At 40.6% G+C, this 19,625-nt stretch overlaps 1 protein-coding gene across 1 annotated transcript in view; it reads right to left on the reverse strand.

The window, feature by feature from the left end:
• Positions 1 to 528: 528 nt before the first annotated feature.
• Positions 529 to 19,625, reverse strand: part of stpg2 (sperm-tail PG-rich repeat containing 2) — an 82,335-nt gene continuing 63,238 nt past the window's right edge. Inside the window, exons 12-15 of the mRNA XM_037777726.1 lie at positions 17,265 to 17,430; positions 14,524 to 14,639; positions 2,247 to 2,447; positions 529 to 1,661 (exon numbers count right to left, since the gene is read on the reverse strand). Of these exons, the coding sequence (XP_037633654.1) occupies positions 2,280 to 2,447; positions 14,524 to 14,639; positions 17,265 to 17,430 (450 nt within the window). The 3' untranslated portion in view covers positions 529 to 1,661; positions 2,247 to 2,279. The remainder of the gene's footprint in view (positions 1,662 to 2,246; positions 2,448 to 14,523; positions 14,640 to 17,264; positions 17,431 to 19,625) is intronic.

Here is a 19,625-nt window from a genome sequence, read left to right on the forward strand (position 1 = left end):
GCGATTGGTCCTCTCCAGAGCTAGTTGTTGTAAGAGTAGCATAGGTCATTTAGAGAATAGCAGAGCCAACTGGTAGAGTGTGTGTGTACATGGTGAAGCAAGAGAGAGAGAGCTGCGGTGAATGTGTGTGTTGGTGTGAGCGAACAAGTGAGCTGGCGGAGCAGAAGACAGAGTTAGTTTAGCTTTGAGAATATCAAGTAAATGTACAGTGGAAGTTGCAGTTTGTGCAGAAATAAATGCTGCAGCTCCGCAAGACAAACAGAGGTTTCCTGTGTCTTGTTTCCCGGCGGCTTAGTGGAGTGACGGGGGTTAACTTCAGAGCAAGTAACATTATGGACTCCGCCGCAAGCTGGAAAAGATAACACAGTGGTTTATCCGTTCTGGGCTACGGTAGGAACACGGCGGCCGGTTCTGTGAAGAGAGGACCCGCTCCCTATGTAGATATAAACGCCTCATTCTAAGCTAAGAAAAACACCACTCTTATTTTCAGGTGATTATACACGAAAGAAAATATACTTATTAATATGATATTCCATTTCTGCCAGTAGATGCCCCTGAATGTTGCACACTGTTCCTTTAAGTATAAAAACTACAAAGTGCAGCTTCATATTTAAAGGCCATATGAGATATGTTGTATAGATCTTCTCTTCTAACTATCGGCAAGAAAGCGAATAAGTGTGTTTCCCAAAATGTCGAACTGTTCAAGCATAGTTTTTTCTCACACTCGTCTTCTTGACTCTCAAGCCTCTCTCCTCTAACAGGTGCGTCAGAGCGTAGTATACTTAATATTTCATGCTGTGGTCACACATCAGATCTCTCCTCTGCACGCTCAGTTAAAACCAAGTCTAAAGCGGCAAATAATGCCTCTGGCTCTCGAATGTACTTTCACGTGTAGTTGCTTCGTTTGTTTTATGTGTTCCTGCATGTTGTGCATCATGTGAGGGTGCATGCGTGTGAAACTAAAGGTGAGGCTTATTTGATTAATGAGCAAAGCCTATTAGTGTACAACAAAACTGGAACATAAGTTATGAGTCTTCTATATGACTTTCACACCTGTTTCCTCTGGTAGTCAGCACAAACATACATAATGAATGGCTTCATGATTTATGCATGCTGAGCAATAATGTATAGCTACGAAACTTTTTCTAATTCTAATAGCATTTCTTTTCTAATTGTCTCATTTTTTGTCATTTAATAAAACATGATTTCTGACAATCCGGGCATCCGGAAGTTAAGACGCAGACTGTGCGAGTCCAAATCAAGCTTAAGGCATGTGATCCCATACTACCATATACCTAGCTTTCCTGACATTAGCCAATATGAGCAGCAGAGTAAAATCTCTATAGCTTCAGTGTCAGATTGGATCTCTTGATTGCTGCTTTAAGAAAACAAAGCGCCCTATGGACGAAACGTCAGGAGTAACATGCTTTCGAAAGACCTCAGGCAATATTCATACTAATAGCTTTTTAATTGTTATTGATTAACAAAATGGTTTATGCAGAGGGAACTGATCCACAAAAACAGCTGAGTCAGTGTGTGAAAGTTGTCATTACTGCGAGTAAAGAATGAGTGAACCATCAGCTGGAGATGCAGGGCCCATTGTAGGTATTTCAGTTTGCGACATTGAATAAAGAGCAGTCATCTTCCTCCAAAACTGCTGCCTGAAACAATAAAAAAAAGAAAAGAAGTTAATCAGTCAGCAGTTTGCCTCCAATAAATTTTAGGTTTATAAAAGTCACAAGCAATTAGCTGCTCTAAGCTGTAAATTAACTGTGAAATTAACTGCAAGGGCAATTTCTAACACTTGAAATACAGAAGACTATTACAGTTCTAGGGATCTACTGTGTGTTGTTATTTGATAACACATTTTGGGCACACACACACAGCAAAACAAACAGAAATTGCACAGACTGCTGAGCTTTCAACAGTGGCAGGGAGTAGAAATATCAAACAGAGAACAAACTATAAGGTGCTTCAGATGATGATTGTCATCACTGCATCTAAAAACAGCTTTATTTTGAATAGCAATACATATTACTTTTGCAATATCTAGATCTTGCTACACTTCTGTTCATTTAATTAATAAGCTTAGAAAAGTTACAATTCAATAATTGAAAATAAGCTCACTCATCTATTATACATTCAACAGAAATGGATAGAACCATAAATATTCATGAAAAATCAGCTTTCCACAGAATATGAATTGAAATGTGATGACCTTAAGATTGACCTTTTACCCCACTCACCTTTCCCCTCTCATCTTTGACCCACAGAGAGCTCTAAGAGGTGCTGGTGGCGATGAAGGTGTTGGGCGCGACAGTGTTAATGGTGTTGTGGGCCGTCAAAGGGCCAGGGGCCACACGGGGTGAACAGCAGGGACCCAGAGGGTTGTTCAGCGTCACGTTGAAGGTGCCCTTCAGTACTGTGTTCATGATGCCTGGACTCAACTGCAGAGATACAAACAGAAGAGAGATGAGGGATGATTAGTGAGGTAAAATAAGAGCAATACAGTATGTTTGTGTGAAATATGAGGTGTCTTAAATGCTGAAAAAATAGTCTGCTCAAAAATGGTTGTGTTTTGATACTTATGTGGCTTTAAAATACAGTCAGTCCCTTTATGAAACCTTTGCACAGTACTAGATGTGAAAAAGATCCAGACAACAGACTGATGGAACTATGGAAACTGGCCCGATGGAAATAGGTATGAAAAGAGAAATATGGTTTTGCAATTGCAAAAAACAAACATAAACTTTGTTGTTGAACAGGACAAGGAAACGAAGAATTAGAAATATAGAAGTAAACAAACAAGAATGAATGAATGAATGGATGGAGGCCACTATGATGAAGTGAGGAATGATGGTTGTCCTTTGACTTTTAAACAGGAGTAATCAGCAGTTCTTTGCGGTTTCCACCAATCACCCTGTTTTTTACTGCATTTAACCATCTAATAAAGCTTCCCATAACTGTGTTTGAACCTGTTTACTAAAGCCAACAGCCTCATGTGAAACAGCTTTACAGTGACTTCCAAGAAATGGACAAAAAACACGAATGGAGCCTCGCAGTAGTTCAGGCAGGCATAGAAGTCATTTTTATGGTCACATGGTCCATACACTATTCAATCATGCAACCTCAATCTCAGTCCGTAACTCTGTCCTCCTCAGCAGTTTATTCCTGTATTAGCATTTAGCCATACATGAATTTTGAAGGGTTCTTTAATATGTGTTCATGTTAATCAAACGTTGTGTATGTGAAGCTGCTGGTGGTTACTCAAATTTGTTACAAAACTTCACGAGTAGAGCTGCTGAAATGCGTTTTTTTTGCAAAAATGAACCTTGAGGTGTGTGTCCTAACTGAACGGTGTCTCAAAGTGGAGTGTGAAGCATAGATATAGATATATTATAGGGATGTTAATAATTAACCGGTTAACCGTTAACCGACATTAAGCATTTTAACCGATTAACGTTATCGGTTAAAACGGTTAAAATAAATGTTAATAATTAATTAAAAAGCTGAAAAAACCCAGAGGAGCGGCTCTCTTTAAGGAGAAAAGCTGGTCCACCTTAAGAGATACAGGAAGATGGCTCTGGTCTATAGCTCGCTTGAGCGGAGGAATTGTAGCCTTGTAGCATTTATTTACCACCAACAAACCCACACTCTCCGCCGCCAACACACACACGGCCTTTTTTTCTAAATTAGCATCCCTCATATATTACCAGTGATTTTCAGCCTTTTTTTCTTAGTCTTCATTGTCTGATCTTTGTTCAACTCTTGGTGCTGTTGGACATTTGTAGTGCCAGCTGAAAAGGTCACTGGACTGTTATTTTTAAAGGCGCTAAATACGAGATTGGGGGCATTTCAATAGCCTCTCAACGGCTCTCGACACAGCGACCGGCTCGCTGCTAATGGTGTAACTGCAAACAACGCCAAAAGTGCTGACAGAGATAACAGTGTTTACCTGAGGGGGAACTGGAGGGTGGACGCTTCACTACTGCGTATGAGAGCAGTGCAGAGCGGTGGCCGTGAGCTAGCTTGTGAGGCACAGTCACATGCACAAACAGGCACTAAAAACACGCGTGGCCGGCCCGGCGATGTCAACAAAGTGATGAGAAAGTCGGATTACAACACACGCAGTGGGTGAATGACTTCATTCTCTGCTCAGGTAGACTTATTTGCTGTTATATTCATGCTCTGGATATTGAATTTACCACCTTTAAGTAAAATTATTTATTGACTGCATTACAACCTTAATTTTAAACATAACTCACAGCCATGAGTCACCCAAAATACAACACATTTATTTCAGCTTGAAAGTGGTCTTTAAGGTTGAAATCACACACTGTAACATGTAACTTAAGGCTGGCCCACACTAAAAGATTTTTCAAATCTTAACAGATTTTCAAATTGTGAGAGACCCCACACATAATGACATGTTATGTTAAATTTAACAGTTGTGTTCCTGTAGTGTGTGATGAGCAACGATTTGACCAAAACAGGACACCACACACTAACAGATTCCATTCATGAACAACAAAAGTCCTGACTAAAAAAAAAAATGGAAATCTCACAAAATCTCTCGCGATCAAACTTGACTTTAGTGTAGACAAACATGGCAGACGGCGTGCAGAGAGAATTAGTGATTCGTTTTTGCACAACTTTGTACTGAAAATTTCCAAAGGATGGCTGGATTAACTCATGGAAATATGTTGAAACACTTGCGTTCTTCCTACAAATCAACAAGTTGGTCCTCCACTTCTGAGACCCATCTTAATATTATGTTTCACATTTTGCATTAGCTCATGCATTAGCCGCGGCCGCAATGAGACGGCAGTGGTTGTCCTTCCACTTCAGTCAGCTTGGTTCACAATTGGCCATCAATCTTTTCCACGTGACTGTGTCATCAGATGTCCTCTGGGTTCCCCACACACTAAAGGATATCCGATCATTAATATTGAACATGTTTAATATTTGCGATTTGAGATCGGTGCGGCCAGGATGGACTTCTGAGCCGACCGGGGATGTAAAAAACACTGTTAACATACCTCACACTAGAGGAATATCTGGAAAGATAATCTTTAGAACCATCAAAAAATCGGGGCTTTGCTGACGATTGTCGGGAGGGGGAATCGGGCCCAAAATCGTCTTGATTCTCGTTAAGTGTGTGCTCGGCATAACACACCGCAACACACACAAATGAATAGTCTCTCTGTCCCAGATCTTACCGAGGGGAATATGAAAAAAATAGTACCAAAAACATAAAAGAAAATCCTACATGAGTTTTAAACTCTGACATAAAAATCACCTCACCAAACAAATGTCAAAAAAAATAAAAAATATGCATATATGCATAGATATGCTGTATGCACACCCACTAATCTGCCATCCCTCCCACCCAGGTATACTGCCAGAAGAATCTACCTCTTCTATGCTACAAAAGCGTTCTCTGTCTCTCTCACTCCCTTTCTTTCTCCCCCCACCTCCTCCCCTAACCTCCCTGCACACACGCATCAGTATGCCAGAGGTGCCACAGTAGGATTTAGGCGCATTGGCGGGGCCGCTCAGATCTCAGTATTGATCCTAATGGGAAAAGGGTTGCGGGTTCAACTCCAGGTCACCCTGAGGGTTGCCCAGGAGGTCGGGAAGATGTGGAAGAGCCCTTGGAAGTGACGACACCACCGGCATAGCAATAACAAGGGGAGATTATGGGATGTTTTACTAGGTCATAGAGGGGAGAAGGAAAAGGGGATCTGTGCGGGGAGTTGGTGATGATGTTACTCAGTATGTATGTAGACGTGTTCAAGTGTGCACAGAAGAAAGAGTGCTGGATGCAAAGTCTTTCCCACAACACACATACAGTACATGACACAACAACACAAGCTTCATCCCATACATCTATACACACATGCCAGCGAAACAAAAGGATGCAAATTCTCTGTTGGAACGTGCAGAAATTTGCACATTCACCACCCACAAGGAGATGCCTATATGTTGCTACACATACACAAATCACTAAACAGAAACAGAGAGCCCTCATGCCTCAATCCTCAACAACAAAATAGGTTGTTCGTCAGTGCCGCTACAATAACGATCTGTAACAGTGCTCTCTGATATGACACTTCTATGGTTAAGGTAATAAAGAAAAACTAAAACTACTTGGTTTCACATGAAAAATAGATTATTGTAATTGTGATAATATAGACTATGTACAGAGGTGATGTTTGGCATCTAGGCCCTGACAGCAGGGAGTGGGGAGTGACAATAATCATTTCCTACTTAGCCTACAGGTGGATGCTAGGGTGGAGGTGGGGCTTCTGAAATGCTGAATGAACAGCAGCAAATGACAGCATGGCTTTAAGGTGGCAGCAATGGCAGAAAAAGAGTGAGCAGAGTACTGACGGCTTAAATACTACATGATAAAAGTGTTTGAACCGCTCGTACAAACAACTTCACACCTACTGCGCTTCCCTGGGTCCTCAGTAATACACCTGCTGCGACATAGTTGTGTCACACACCCAAGTCACGGCGACTCACAGTCAGAAACATCGTTGAAATACACTCTGGTTCACGGAAAAAAACAACACATCCAGGTTGCGGGTATTCGCAGTCAGAAACATTGGTGAAATCGCCCCCACTGCTGCATAGAGCGTTATTTGCTTGTTTATTCAAAGTTTATTAATATTGAAAGAATCATGGGTCCAAATTGCTCCCAATTAGATAAAGCACTACATGGGGTCCCCAGCAATACACCCGCCAAGTGTGAAGTCGATTGGATGAGCGGTTCTTGAGATATGCAAAGGACACACACACAGACAGACAGAGGTTCATTGCTTTATAATTAGTTTGATGCTGCAGTATGCCATGTGAGTGGGATGGCGGTCTCGAGTCGGCTGTGTGAACTAGCTTGCAGGTGTCGCTTGATTTAAAGGAACTTTCTGGCATTTTTCGACCCTGCGTATTTCCCATAAATGTGTCCACTGTGACTCTATTGGTCATGTTAACTGTACACTTGCCAACTTGATTGTAAAGTTTCAGGGGAAACAAGGACTCACACTAATATGACGTGTATGAGGCAGTGTGCATGGAGGAATATGACAGGGTAATTAGGTCATCCGGCATGTTGATCCAGATGTAGATCCCTATACACTTAGTCATAATGGCTATTGTGGCGGGCTACTTTTTGTGTTTACTTTCGGTTGGACTCTGGAACAAGTGTGAAATGATTCATGTAAAAATCATGCCTATTTGGAAAATTGGAGGAGGCTTTAACTTCAGAATGAAGCTTCAACTGATATCAACCGTACACCAACAATTATCACCTTTTCAGGGTCTAAGCACACACTGGACATGGACATATACTATAACACACACACACATACATACTGAATAGTCATGCAAACTCTTTCCAACTCTCCAAACTCACACCAAAAGACAGCAGCAAACAAACACAGTGTGTGCAGAGTGGGTGTGATGAATTAAAATGCAGCAATGGGGAGATATTTTTGCATTTTAAATTATAAGGAATGTTACCTCGCTGGCTACCCTCATCAGAAAAAATGATGAGAACATGATGAGACGGTATTGGGTGGCAGTGCTTCCCACTTAGAAACATTAAAAGTAGAACTATAAAAACTCTCGCAGAGAGGAAGCACATGAAGGGACATAAAGCGCACACCCTGAGGAAGGTTTGATGAAATGTCAGCTTTGTTAAAGACACCTTCTGTTCTAACTCGTGATGAATATCACATTAACTTGAGCGTCTTTTTTTGGCTCCTTATGTGCTTTGCACTCAGCAGGTCTTATATATCAGCAAAAATCACAGCATTTAATTAATATTTGTTTCTATTTCACGTCTGCTCCCATGTCTTTTTATATTCACGTGTTCCATCCGCACTCTGTTATTATAAGCTCAACCAATAAGGGCCGTGTCGTGCCTGAGAAAGGTAATCGAGCCTACTCTCCAGAAGTAGGTGCCTCACATGGTGCATTTAATGGAATCACTAAATGAGTCCTCACTGTGACCTAATGCTGCTCAAGTAGATATCTTTGTGACATTACAGTATACGCACATGTACAGCATGGATGGACGCATTTACCAACACACTGATGCTGCTACTAATCCATTCAGCAGGCCCTCAGAACACATTTTCAGCTGTTGAATTTAACTACCCTCTTCAGCTGCTCGATTTCCAGCTGTCTGTCTCTCCGCTTCACTTCGTCCACTACTTTTCATCACTGTCTCACCTCTGTCCCTGTCTCTCTCTCTCTCTCTCATTGCTATCATGCCACTCTCTCTGCCTGCTTGTCTTCGACACTATCTTACTTCTCTCCCTCTCCGCACCACTTCACACCATGTTTAACTCTGTATGGCCTATGGTGTCGTATAGATTCACAGTCACAACAGCTAATTACTGAGACGAGAGCTTAGACATGCATTCCACTGAACAAAACAAACGAGAACGGAACCTCCTAAAGCTAAATTGAGCCATGACATGTCACACAATGCAAAGGCCTCAGTCTCCATAAGGCATGAATCACAAAGTGTTTCTTTGTTGGTGTTAAGGGCTTTATAAACATATGTATGAACTCCACATCAACACCTGGACTCAAGTCACAGAAAGGTTGGAAAAAAACGACAACAAGCTAAATTGTTTGCAGTACTACCGGTTGCAGGTGTCACCTGTTTTTTTGTATTACAGTTTTTCTCAATTGTTTACACACAATGACCACAACATGTAACTCATGCACCAACCCCCTGAACCAATTCTGCTAAACTACAAGCACAATTCCTGCTTTACACTCAAATTGCAGTTCTAAAACACACTTTTTTCAAAACACTACACACAATTCTCTGCATTTGGCACAATTTTCATGAAGAAAATCTCGTTTTCACAAGGAACACACTGTCATTCAAAATTCTAAAGTCAATTGCCCTACTATGCACACTGACTCATCACATGGGCAAACACCTGTCACACAGTGTTACAATTAGCAATCAGAGCTTTAGCATAAAAGGGCAAACATTGCTTGTGATGTGGATGAGGTGCTGTGGCCAGACCGAAACAGAAGAGAGGATGCAGCATAGTTTTTTTTTCCGTTTTTTTTTACTGTAACTGTATACAGTAAATTCCTCTGTTGTTTTGTATGTAGACCACTGTATGTGCAACTTTGTGTTGGTTGGGATGTACACTGTGTACATTGTTTTTGTGGGGAAAATAAAATATATTTGTTACTGTGTATTTGTGTGTTCTGAGTATAAAAACAATATTCTAAAATATTTTACAACACACTTATGTATGTACTGTCTGTAGTAAGTGTAACACTGAACAAAAAAAAGGCCTAAGTCATTATGATGAATGGAGAAGAAGTGTTTTCCATTCATCATAGTGTTTTACATTGAGCACATCAGTGTTCAACTGGTTCTTATAAATGTCTATTCATATGATGGTTTGTGTGTGTCATTTGAAAACAAAATACCATTTTGAGAAGAAATAACATTGTTTTGAATGTAAAGTTTCATTTTGCAGGAGAATTGAGGGGTTTTGCCCATTGTGTGTGTGTTTTTTGATTTGTGTGTAGAGTTCTGAGAGTATGAGGCATGCTTTCAGAAAATGTGTGTAAACAATCGAGAAAAACTGTAATACACGTGAGTTTGCACTAGTTAAAACATAAACACATGTATATTTAAATGCTGCACTACTACTAGAGAGTGATAGGATTTGTACAGGTTTATATATCAGCAAAGATCACAGCATTTAATTAATATTTGTTTGCTTGACGTCTGCTCACGTGTCTTTTTATATTCCTGTGATCCATCCACCCTCTGTTAAATTAAGTTAAATCAATAAGAGCCTTGTCGTGCATGAGAAAGGTAATCGAGCCTACTTGTGTATATAACAGTGCTGTCTATTTGTCCTTGTCCCTAGATGTTTTATTTTTATTTTTTTTCTATTTCTGTGTACGTATGTTTAGAGAGATGCATAAAACTGGAGGAGTCAAATTCCTTGTATGTATGTGCTTGGCAAATAAAACCGATTCTGATTCTGGTTTAAATGTTGCACTAAGAATAGGGAGTGATGTGATTGTGAGCGAGGGTTGATGTTCCTTAGAGAAGACTGAAAATGTCACAAATCACATTAGAATGTGCATTGTTAAGTGTATGTGTATTTGTGCTCTCGTCCGATTCTACCCATCAAGTTCAGTTACACTCGTCATGAGGAGCACTACTCAGCCTGGCAAACAGCTGTATAATGTCTAAAGTGGCTCAGGAAGGAGATTTTCAAAGTTTGAGATAATTACTGTGATGATGTCATCAGCTTGAGACTTAAAATGTCTAACAGAAAGCGTGTGTTGCAAACTGTGTGGAGTTTGACAGTGATGGGTGTTTATCAGGCAGAGCAGGTCTAATGAAAGACACTATCAAGTTGCATCATGGGAAAAGGAGGACCCAGGGTTTTGAGGACCCCAAGTTAGCATATCTCGGATATCTGCTGCTTCGTCTTTCACAGATTTTTGCAGTCTTTAAAAAATATATTTCTCTCAAGTAGGGCATCACCTTATTCTGTGTATTGGCAAGAATACAATACGTATCATGATACAGGGGCTGCAATTCAATATGTTGCGATATATTGCGATACTGTCAGTAAGGCGATTTTAATCTAATATTAGGAAAACTGTCCTAGTATAAAGAACACACCATTATATGCATAAAATATGAGTAAAACAAGTTTACTTTTTTATGAATCAGAGCAGTTGGATCTGCATTTGCTTTTATAACATGTCTCTGTAACATCCAACATCATAGCACTACTTTGAGAGGGAATTTCTTTGCCAATGAAATAAAGTGTTGACTGAGTTAATCACTGCATGTAAACTGTTAATTAAAAATCGATACAGTGTTTTTGAGTATCCATACAGTATCACAAAACATAATATCGTGATATTCTATTTTTCCGATATTTTCTTACACCCTTATACCCTTATACTCTCAAGCCCCCCAACGTTATGGAAGCGCAATACTTAGTCGCCATCCAACCATTATCTACAGAATACACACACACACAGTCCTGTTGAGGGGAACTGGGGCCTCTTCAAGCTCACATTGGGCACACTGGACAGGCAGCCAGTCTATTAAAGGGCTGACACATAGAAACAGACAACCATTCACCTACAAGCAATTTCTAATTCACCAAACTTGCATTTCTTTGTGGAAACATGAGCACCCAGCCAGTAGCCAATCTAAGGACGCAACTATCTAATCTAAATTGCAACTCCACACAAAAAGCCAGTGGAGCCAAAACCAGGACCCTGGGCCTTATTTATTGGTCAACAATTAATTTCTACAGTAGGTAGCATTATTATTATCTTAATTTCTAACCCATTTTCAATTTGAGCCAATTATCTCCGACATTAACTCTACCCTCTCTGTGACTGAAAGTGGCTGCAGACAAACACTCGACAAGCCAAAATGGAGAATTCAAATTTTATTTTTTAATTTAATGCTTTAGTTGGATATGTTTTTCAGGAGAGGAGGATGGCATGAGATACTTCAACCGTTTTACAAGCTACTGTCAGTGGAAAAGCCGCAGTTTCCCCTTAACAGAGAGAAATGGAGCCGAGAGACAACGTGAGAAGAAGAGAGGGACGTGTAGAGCAGGTAAAGAGAGGAAAAACTCAGCGTATGGTGATGAAAGAACAACCAAAGGCATACATCTACATAGGAAGATAGAGGTTTTAAAAATGTATGTGGGAAAAATATGCGCGGCATTCTGCCTACATTACTGAGGCTTAGTACTTACAAAATGATACACACTCACACACTGGGGCTTTAACGTTAAGATTTTTGAAACCTACAAAGACTAGGCATGTACTTAACATAACGACTATTTGCACTGATTATCATGTACAAGATTTTAAGTCTTGACAGTCAGAAAGAAGCACAATTTAAATTGAACATAAGTCTCTCATGTTCCTGTATTAAAACAGAAACGGGTGACAATCACAATGACAGTTTCAAAATTAAATTTGCACGGAAAAGACAAAGAAAAGCTGGAAACTTTTGCAAAATTCAGATGAGGTGGTGGATGGAGAGATGTTGGAAACAAAGATTGCAAACTCTTCAGAAGAGAAAGCTGTAAAGGAACGAACTTCATAAGAGTGAGGTGAATTTCAGGTGAGCTGTGGCTCTACTGAAACCTGATGAACTAGAAAAGAGGATGGGGGTCAGGCTGAAGACTGAAGTGGTGATAGCATCATGCTTCACAATCACTGGCTTATTCATCAGCTGACTAGTACGTCCAATCACACTCAAGCAATCAAATCCAGCGAGAACACAAATTATCACGTTCCTGAACCAAAATGAACATCCATTTTTACAGGAATTCAAAACCAAAGCGGGGGGTCTGGAGATCCTTCCCCCAAGATATTTGAGTTTCAGAAACTTTGTTTCCTGCATTCTGGAGACTTTTAATAGACACAAGAGGGTGGAGCTAAGTACAACCAAACGCTGAATAAGACATTTTTAGGCGACCAAAATGTTACTGTAACTTGTAATATAACTTTCATGAACTGAAAGCACACTGTGAAAGGTTTTAAGTTGTAAGACAAAACCGCGAACAACTCCCAGACCAGACAACGTACAAGGTAGCCATGCCCTAAAGCATACCCTGCTTTATGGTCTATTTGACTCTAAATGGGACCATAATTTACTAAATGAACATCATGCTGTACTGAAGAAGACTTGAAACTAGCGATTGAGACCATAAACTCATGTTTACAATGTTTACTGAGGTAATAAATCAAGTGAGAAGTAGGCTCATTTTCTCATAGACTTCTATACAATCAGACCTCTGTTTGCAACCAGAGGAGTCGCCCCCTGCTGGCTGTTAAAAAGAATGCAAGTTTAATACACTTCTGCATTGGCTTCACTTTTCATCACCCACTGGAGCATAGTGTAATTTCAGGCAGCACTTAAGTCACGCTTGCATCATCTGATTGGCATCAGCTGCTTCATTCATGGGCTGTTTGGCTACCAGCTGACTGGTAATGTCCAATCATATTCAAGCAGTTAAACAGCGTGGACATTATAATCTGACGTCTCTCACCATTACTGTGCTCCACTGTATTATTTTTCCCAATACACATTTGCAGTGGTCCCAAATCCCATCATAAAAATTTAAACATTTTTTGTAAATAATTAACGTGAGAACGAGCAGTAAATGGATCAGAAGACAATCCTTCAACACCACATAGTGTATGATTTTATCTGTTGACTGTCAACACCTACTAACCCAGGCTGGTTGTGACGCCCAAACCATACTTATAATCAGCCCAATAATCATATTATGTGTATTCTTACTATAAGTACTGTAATGCAAACAGCTGCAAGTTTTTGCTAAATAACCAAAAGGACTCGAACCTCGGAATGAGAGGAGAGGGACATAGAGGTGGAAACAGGCAAAGCAGAGAGAAGAGAGACAGAGACAGTGAACTGCAGAGGAGAAGAGAGGGAAAAATTGAGGAATTAAATCCACACAGCAGACAGCAGACAGATTGGGAGACAGGCAGACAGAGAAGAGAAGAAAGAGTCCTGTGATAACATTACACCCATGGACATGAACATGACGATGAACTCTGTAGCAAGGTTTAAATCAAACTCAGTGGTTTTGTCTTTGATGTTCAACACTCAAAGTCAGCAGGGACTGGAAGCAACATTAGCTCTTTCAATCATTTCCCGCACACGCGCGCGCGCGCACACACACACACACACACACACACACACACACACACACACACACACACACACACACACACACACACACACACACACACACACACACACACACACACACACACACACACACACACACACACACACCAGCAGTTGTAACCCAAAGCTGTAATTCCTATTAAAACACACTGAAATGGAGCAGGGAGAGATTAGGTTCTGGTTAGGTTTCATTACATCTGTATTATGCCTCAACCATAAAGTGCATTTGTCTCTGTCAGCAGTCTGAGGTGGCTGCATTAAACAACATTACACATCATAAAAACACACTCACTTTTCCCAGTTTAAATTAACCAGGCAGGTCAATTAAGAACAATTCTCTCACAAAGTGAAAAGCTGCCTTGAGCAGGAAACGGCATCATTCAGCCTCGCGTTGCATCAGTGGAGATTGGTCGAAACCACAGAAACTTATTGAAGTTTGGATTTTTCTTACAAAGCAATCAATTTCTTCCGCACAGCTCAAGGTCAGAGAGAGAAATTTGATAGATCCTCTGAGGATCAAAACGTGAGATAATGTCAGGCATATATTTGTGGCCTCTCATGCATACACCAGACACCCAAACAGGGTCTGTGTACGCACACTCACGTCTCATCATACTCTCACTCTTAGTCATACAGAGACACATACATATCCATACCTACACTGATGCTAGTGCACTATTACTGAATGCAGGGGTCATATAGACTGGGAGTGTGTTGGGAGGTAAACATGTTTCACGAGAGCAAAACTTTACCAGCGTTACCTGATAAGCGCCTGGTCCAGGGTTGGTGTCCACACAGACTTTGAATCGATCTTCTCTGGAGGACATCAGAGCCATTTGAGGGAAGGATTTCACACTGGGGTTGTACTGGCCGGGGCCTGACGAACACATGCAATACATAATCCATACTGTACATCATTTCACATTTAGCTGCTTTAACAGAGGCAGGAAAGTACCTCAGACACCCATGTAATTTATAGGAGCGCATACTGTGACCTTCAGTGTGTCAGAGTAAACCAGAACTTTGAGCCTCACACCCTACAAATGTGCATTTTTTCACGATATTACTACAAATTTGATTTATTTTCCACCACAGCTATTCATTCAAGTTTTAAGCATTACATTTGGGGGTTGAGGTAGGAGAAATAATTTAGCTTAAAGCTGAAATCTCTATTTTTTTGCAAATTCTGCCCTCAGCAATGCTGAGAGGTCTACAGCAAAGCAGCTGTGGTAGATAATGTAAAAGTGCTGGTATTTGAATCAGCCACAGCATTAAGATTAGGATGAATTATTTTGCTCAAGGTTAAAAGATTTTAATGTTTTTCTCTCTTATGTAAAAAACGACCTTGATGTTTTGCTCTTTGTTATACATTTTGGACAACAAAAGTCACAGCAGCCTGGGTGTATTGTACAGAATAAATCAGAACTGAGTTGCCGGGGTATGCTAGCCTTTTTTCATGGGCTACAGTTTAATGTAACAGGAATTGTTTGAACTCTGATCAAAGCTCAGTCTACCAGGACACTGAACCGCCCTGCTGTCCAGCACCAAGACGTGGTACACTGTACAGACGGTCCTGTATAGATCAACCACAAACTCTGCAGGGATTACAAATTCTTTTTGTGCTTTTGAAAAAAGTGACACACATTCACACACATGCTGATGTGATTACAAACAAGCAAAGAGGATCTTGTAAAAAAAACAGCACACACACACACATATACTCATGGTGCTGCAAGTAAAAACACATTCCTCTTGAAAAGCCATTTTCATTCAAAGAACTAAAAAAACTGTTCTCAAAATGAAGAAGCTAAGCCTCAGGGGTTTATCCATTACACAACATTGTTACCATAAACCTTTTTTTTTTTTTTAAAAAAAAACTCAACCGCCAACTTTTCATAAATTACAGAAACAACTTTTTCAATCGATTTCGAAATGGTTTAATGGACCCCAGGGCTAAGGATTGTATTTAGTGCATTAACAATTATGATGAGGAAAATAAGAAAAAAGCAGCAAGTGCTTGTCTGACCCAACAGCTAACTGCAGCTTGTGACTACAAAAACATATAATAAAGGGACTTTTAAAGTTACAAACTAGAGCTGGCAAAGTTAACGCGATAATAACGCGTTAATGTGAATTTGTTTTAACGCCACTAATTTCTATAACACATTAACGCAAGATTGTAGCAGACTCATTTTTAAAATTAGAGTGATGATACTGGCACCATGTGAAACTACAAAAAAATCGAAGGAATCCATTGGTACCAACCATGTCATACTAGCTTATCGCGAAGGAGACTAGAATACGCTCCAAACTTGCGCTAAATTTTGGCAAAGAAAAACCGGCATGGCCATTTTCAATGGGGTCCTTTGACCTCTGACCTCAAGATATGTGAATGTAAATGGGTTCTATGGGTACCCACGAGTCTCCCCTTTACAGACATGCCCACTTTATGATAATCACGTGCAGTTTTGGGACAAGTCATAGTCAAGTCAGCACACTGACACACTGAAAGCTGTTGTTGCCTGTTGGGCTGCAGTTTGCCATGTTATGATTTGAGCATATTTTTTATGCTAAATGCAGTACCTGTGAGGGTTTCTGGACAATATTTGTGTTGTTAATTGATTTCCGATAATAAATATATACATACATTTGCATAAAGCAATCATATTTGCCCACTTCCATGTTGATAAGAGTATTAAACACTTGCCACCCTTTAAGGTACATTTTGAACAGATACAAAATGTGTGATTAATTTGCGATTAATCACAATTAAATATTTTAATCGATTGACAGCCGTAATACAAACACATACCAAAAACAACAACATGCATACTATAAAAACACTTTATATGAAACACCGTCATTCTGCAGGGACTTTGCGTGTGTGCATGTTTCAAAACTATTGAATAGTTAAATGCTCTTATATTATGAGAACTGTGATGGCAGGGGACCCAGCATGACGAGGGGTATAATGTTCCATATACTGTAGGCCTATTCACAAATGCAAATTCAATAATGGGCAAAATGATTGTATGTGTGTGTTGTTATGCACACATCAATGTGTGTGCCTCAGTGGGAGTCTGTATGTGCGCACGAGTGTCCATATGCTTGTGGCTGCAATATCTGCTTCAGTGTGTGTGTGTGTGGGTGTGTGTGGGTGTGTACGAAGAAGAAACACTTTTGCAAACAGTCCAAATCTATTTATATGCAAATTGGATTTTGGTTAAACGATTTGGGGTGCCTCATGGGTTGAGTCCCTTGGTGAAATGGGGCTAGTCATAAATTATCCAAGTAAGTCATGAATCTATCAATTTTGAAACAACATTTTTCAATGGGAGTGTAATTGAGGTAAATATTAGGTTAGAAGCCCGCAGAGATGGAGCTAATTGGACTGCATGATGGTGAAAGGGTGGAGCTGTACAGTTTTCAAACAGATAGACAGATCAGTTTCTCTTCATGTGAGGCTGTTCCCTATGTGTGTGTGTGTGTGTGTGTGTGTTACCCGGTACAGTGGGGTCACATTGCAGGAAGAAATTATCCCGCGTTGCAGCAGAGAGGAAGCAGCTCTGTCGTCTCTTAGCTCCTTCATTTCGAGGTTCTAAGTAGGAGCGGCCATTAGCCTTCTCAAATGTCTGACTCACATTATAACTGTTGGGTGAAGGGGAATCCTGCAGCAAGAGGAGAGGAGAGGAGAGGAGATGGGAGGAGAGGAGACGGGGGGGGGACAGGCCAGGCCAGGAGAGGAGAGGAGATGAGAGGAGAGGCCAGGCAAGGAGAGGAGAGGAGAGGAGAGCAGAGTACAGAAGCGTGTTAGCATGCTAACATTATCTAATTATCAATAAACACGAAGTACAGCTGAAACCAATGGGAATATTGTTAGTTTTGCAGACACTTGCTCATAAACTGAAGTATTAGACAAGTTAACATTTTGACCATTTCATCAAAGCAAAAGCAGTGAGGCAGAAAGCAAAAGTCAGAGCATTGCCAAAGTCATTAGGGTACCCCGTCTGAGGACCATGAATTAATGTCTGCACAAGACTTTGTGCCGATCCAATCCAAGCAGTACATTTTGAGGTATTTCACTGAATGAATGCAAACTTTGACCTGCTGGTGGCGCTAGATAGAAAGTCAGGAGATCACCAAAGTCATTACGATTCAGGCAAATCCATTCGATAGCTGTCGAGACATTTCGGTAAAAAGCAAAAAATGTTAAACCCATGGTGGCACCGGAGGGAAAAGTCAGGGGAACACCAAAATCAGTAGGCTAAAAACAGACACTTTGCACATAATTTCTACATATTGTGGCAAAAAAACGATGGTGAAGAATGATGGGGAAGGAAAAGAAAGTTTGAATCACAATGTCACCTGGCACTGTCTTTAACACTCTGGGAAATGTCTGACAATGTAACACACATACACACACACACCCCTTCTTAGATTAGACAACTGACAGGTCCACAGTAAAACGGACACACACTCATTATAAATAGAAAATGACCCATTCACCCATCTGTTATCAGAACACACTGTCAGCTGCTACAATATCACCCATGTACACACATTCATGCATGAGTATCAGCGTACGCAAGGACATACAGTACATGTCACATCATCTACATGCAAATGCAGACAAACACACACACACACACTGATATCTCCCTCAAGGTGTAAATTAGTGGTTGTCTCACAGCTGTCATTATGCTGCTTCTCCACAGAGGGAGGAACAACGGTAGAACATATCACAGGTAATTTCAGATAAATGGCCTCTATAACAAGGCCATTACATTCTTAGTCGTGTAATGAATTTTTAATAATTAAGAGTTAATTCACGGAGGCACTCTTGCTCATGTGAACATGTAACGGATCCCAGCTGTAGAAATCGGGATCTGAAAAGGGTGAATCACGTCACCTGGTTAGAAACTTGCTTTACCTCCGCTGCACAGGAATCTCAGTTACTGGGGATTTGTCTTGTCGGTGGGTCTTTGAATAATTGATGGCGAAGGCTGAATATAGCTGCACGATCCATTTATCCTAAACATAGCAGAGCTGTCATTTACCTCAAACTGTCATTTCCCGACCGCTGTTTTCTCCGTCTCCTCCTAGGTAGCTGTCCATCTTTAATCAGTGCTAACCCAGGCCATTTAGCTTTTCATTATAGGCACAGTGGGAGGGAAATGGAGGTAAGCACAACATGTGCACGACAATACAACCTCACACACATACACCCATGAACAGATTCTGTGTGATGTTGAAAGCAACTGTGGAATTGCTGGAAAATAAGATTAATTGGATGATGGTGAAAACAAAATTGTGTTGTTACTGTTACTGTTTCTCATGGTTTGATTTGATGTCTCGTGGTGGATTTGACACACACACACACACACACACACACACACACACACATACATACAGAGAAAAACACACAGGCATCTGTAGGCACATATCTGTCACAGATCTATCCAACAGTGCAGAGCAATCATCCTCCAACCTCTGCAACATAATGTGCACACACACACCTGTCGAGGGACCCTATGGTCCGTAATTATATCTGAACACGGGGCAAACCACTGTTCCCAGTAGCAGTCATCGCATATTGACAGCACCCAGGTTGACTTTAATTATACACCCTTGATATTTCAGACAGTTCAATGCTTATCTTCCTACATACACACAGAGACGCACACAAACACACCTTTTCTTAACGATTCTGTCACACTGCCCTTGACTGTCTGAAAAATATCTCAGAGTGCACATACTATATACTGTAGATGCCAGATACACATTTTTGGCAGGCAGTCAGTGACGCAGAATAACTGAAATTGAATATTGATGTGATGCCAGCACCAAGACAGATTGTCAGACC

Source organism: Sebastes umbrosus, chromosome 8 (assembly GCF_015220745.1).
Source record: "Sebastes umbrosus isolate fSebUmb1 chromosome 8, fSebUmb1.pri, whole genome shotgun sequence".
Classification (NCBI taxonomy): Eukaryota; Metazoa; Chordata; class Actinopteri; order Perciformes; family Sebastidae; genus Sebastes; species Sebastes umbrosus.